General features: G+C 44.4%; 1 protein-coding gene across 2 annotated transcripts in view; it reads right to left on the reverse strand.

Moving 5' to 3' along the window:
* Positions 1-3,625, reverse strand: part of INTS9 (integrator complex subunit 9) — an 86,088-nt gene that overhangs the window by 74,153 nt on the left and 8,310 nt on the right. For both annotated transcript variants that reach the window (XM_006029261.1, XM_025210726.1), the window contains exon 2: positions 1,583-1,710. In XM_006029261.1, coding sequence (XP_006029323.1) covers positions 1,583-1,710 — 128 coding nt within the window. The remainder of the gene's footprint in view (positions 1-1,582; positions 1,711-3,625) is intronic.

Raw genomic sequence — 3,625 nt, forward strand, 5'->3', positions numbered from 1 at the left:
TTTCCCTATTGAGTTTGAGTCAGTTTTTCTGAGACATATTGGAGCTGCTTGGGGATTTCAGGTTATGACCTACAATTTGACTGCATATTCACTGTGTCTGCTGCAGGGAAAGGTAGTTAACGTGCCCTCAAGGAGTATTGATGACAGCAACTGTTAGACCCACCTTCCTCAATCACATAATTTTGCCAATTACTGTGCTCTTCCTTCTTGGGGCAGACTTATGAGCAGCAGCTCTGAAAACATCTGGGATCGTCAGATTTTCAAAATCACTTTAGCATCTACTGCTGTTTCTTGATGTAGCGTGTAGGGGGCCCATCAGATTTTGGACAGAGACTAGGTATCCCTGCTGATTGTTTCATAAACTATGATTTTCCCATTTCCATAGAGATATGCACTATTGCTCTCCAAATCCACCATTTTAGTAACCTGCTCAATCTTGTGCATGAATAAAACCCACCCTAATTAAGTGCCTAGTTTCACTGCCTGCTGCATTGGTTTGCAACCGTGGTGCTGTGACGCAGGAGGTGCTCTTATTGCAGGAGGTGCTCTTATTGCTGCTGTAGCAGCCAGGTAAAACTGCTCTGCACACAGGGTGTGGCATGCACACATGCCTGCTTTATTAGGGCTCTTAGTTTGCACCCTAAAGCAGGTGGAACTGTCCTGAGTGCCTCTGTTTCCAGGAGGTGCTGTGCAGTATTGGACTGGAAAGGGCTGGATCACGAGCTTGTTCTCCTGTCTGCTTTAGGCTGATCAGGGAGCCCTACTGAGGCAGGAACATGTGCATGTGCCACAGCCCCTCCTGGGCTGGCTCTGCAGCAGATACATGGAGCAGTTTTACCTGGCAGCAGCATCATCACCAGTTGAGAAGCTCTGAGATAAGTTGTGCACAACAGTGATTCTCAACAGGGGATGCTGCCACAATCAAAGACACTTGCGGAGGGGTGCCCAGATCCTGAAAAGGTTGAGAACCACAGGTCTACTGATCGGAGCACAAAATCAGTGAGCTGACATGTGGGTTCTGCTCTTGGCTCCTCTACCAGCTCACCACGGGTCTCTAGACAAGTCACACACCATCACTACCACTCCAATTCTACCTGCCTCAACCAATGAGGTCAACTAAAATGCTCTTCATGTAATGATTTGAAAAGTGTAAGCGTTATTTTCTTTGCACTCATTCAGGCTCTGCAGAAGAGCCTGAGGAGAAGGTGGTTAAACAGTACTTGCTTGGTTCCCTGCACTCAGTTACCCATTTATCTCATCTCGCATGAAGAAGCCAGAAAGATGACAGATATGTGACCTCACTTGTGCTGAGCAGATGCAGCAATACTTTACTGAAGCTTAGAATAAATTATCTGGAAAAACCAATCAATAAATCCATAAAATGTCTTCCGTCTACTGAGCCAAAGGACGTTATTTTGATAAAGGGAATTTTTAAGTGAACAAAGTCTATTTATGATATCAGATGATGCTGTTCATTTATACCCTTCTACCCCCTTCCTCTGCCAAGACAGCATTTCAAACAAAGCACTCCAACTGCAGCCTGAGACACAAGGACTAAACGCTTACAAGCTGTAGTCCGTACCTCTGAACCAGTGGCAGCGGGAGGAAATTGAGGGCAGAAGTCATATCCAGTCCGCAGTCTAACATGATGGTGGTGGATTTGAACTTGAGTACGTTGCATGGCAAAGTTGGGTGGCCTGACAAGCAGTACTGAAAGAAGCAAACCAGAATCAGCCAGTGATCAGCCTTAACAAAGAAAACGCTAAGAAGGTTGCGTGCATTGGCTTTGATTAATAACAATGGCGCAGTCTAATGAGATACACAGCTCCCTGGCACTTGGCCTTGCAGGGGAAATTATTCACAGGTAGACTGCGTGGGCAGCAGCCCTAAGTGTGCACTCACCTGCTTCCATTTCTCTATGAGTGAACATAAACCCTGGAGAGTGGGCAATCGCAATCACACTGACAGAACATCCTGTACCCTCGAAATCCCCAAGTGTTTTGCAAGTTTATCAAGCTAATATATGAATTATATAAACAGAGGTCATTTCAGATACACTTGAGAAACATCCACCTCTAGAATGGAGTGGCAGGTATTTAACAACGCACAGCAACAGTTTAAGCCAGAGGCAAAGAATAATTCTCCATGTAATTGAAACTGCAGGTGTAACATAATTGCACGAGTGAGAATGTGGCCAGGAACCAAAGATTAGCTTCCTTTCTTGGGGAAGGAATTCAAAGGGACTTTTCATGATCAAAAGTGACCAAGATTTTGGTTTTACATCTCAAAGACAGCACTTCTTCCCTGGTTATATTATGGTCATGCTTAGCTTTTAAATGAATGTTCTGATCAATTAAGACTAAGCATATCAATTAGGTGTTTAAATGTCTGTGCAGTGCTTTGAATACAGAATGCAAGTGTCTAAGTGCCTAGTTCACATTTTAATCATTTGTACCATTTGTTTGCTTCATGCATTTTACTGTGTTTTGTGACTAAGGGTAGATTAGCAAATTTCTAACAGCACTCCCAACATATTAGCACAAGTCAAAAATTGTTGAATCACAGCTCCCAAGGAGAATGTTTACCCCTAGCCCCCCCAAAGGTGGTTTCCAATCTTACTTAGAAAGCAATTATAATCTCATGTTGATCATGAAGGCATTCTTTTTTGTATTTTCTTAAAATTTAGACCAGAAAACCTACAATAAACAGTGTCTCTAAGGTCTGGTCGTCAGCACAGCTTTAAAGGTGGGCCCTAAAGGTTATTTTATGAAGTGTCAAATATACAGTCCCACTGAAGTCAACAGAACCACTCATGGATGTAAAATGAATTGCGGGCCTAAGACTTGGAGGACTATAACTTTAGCAATCACTGCCATACATCCAGCAAGTGCAAGGAGTTGTAGTAAAAACAAGCCCTATAAAATAATATTTTTACCTAATTAAACAAGGGTTATTAGTTAATAATACTACACTGATGATTTTTTACTAGGATCTCCCTTACCTTAATCATACAACCCCCCTTTTTTACCTTGAACAGATGAATAACAGATGAACTCAGGCGATTAGTCAAGGACGCACTGCAGAGTAGGAGTTTTGAAGTGATGGGAGCCCAAGACGGGTGGCTGTGCCTTAAGGAAATGATCCTTCGGGCACAGAGGGAGACGATCCCCGAGCGAGGCAAAAGGGGGAAAGGGGCCAGGAGGCTTCCCTGGCTGACCAGAGAAATCCAGGGCAGCCTAAGGGCCAAAAGGGGAGCACATAAAAAGTGGAAACAGGGAGAGATCACCAAAGATGAATATACCTCCTCTGCTCGTGCTTGTAGGGAGGCAGTTAGAAGGGGCAAAGCTACCATGGAGCTGAGGATGGCAACCCAAGTAAAAGACAACAAGAAATTGGTTTTTAGATATATTGGGAGTAAAAGGAAGGCCCAGGGAGGAATAGGACCCCTGCTAAACGGGCAGAAACAATTGGTGACGGACAGAGGGGACAAGGCTGAACTCCTCAACGAGTTCTTTGCCTCAGTGTTCCTAAGTGAGGGGCACGACAAGTCTCTCACTGGGGTTGTAGAGAGGCAGCAGCAAGGCGCCAGACTACCATGCGTAGACCCTGAGATGGTGCAGAGGCA

This window comes from Alligator sinensis, unplaced genomic scaffold (assembly GCF_000455745.1).
Source record: "Alligator sinensis unplaced genomic scaffold, ASM45574v1 scaffold637_1, whole genome shotgun sequence".
Classification (NCBI taxonomy): Eukaryota; Metazoa; Chordata; order Crocodylia; family Alligatoridae; genus Alligator; species Alligator sinensis.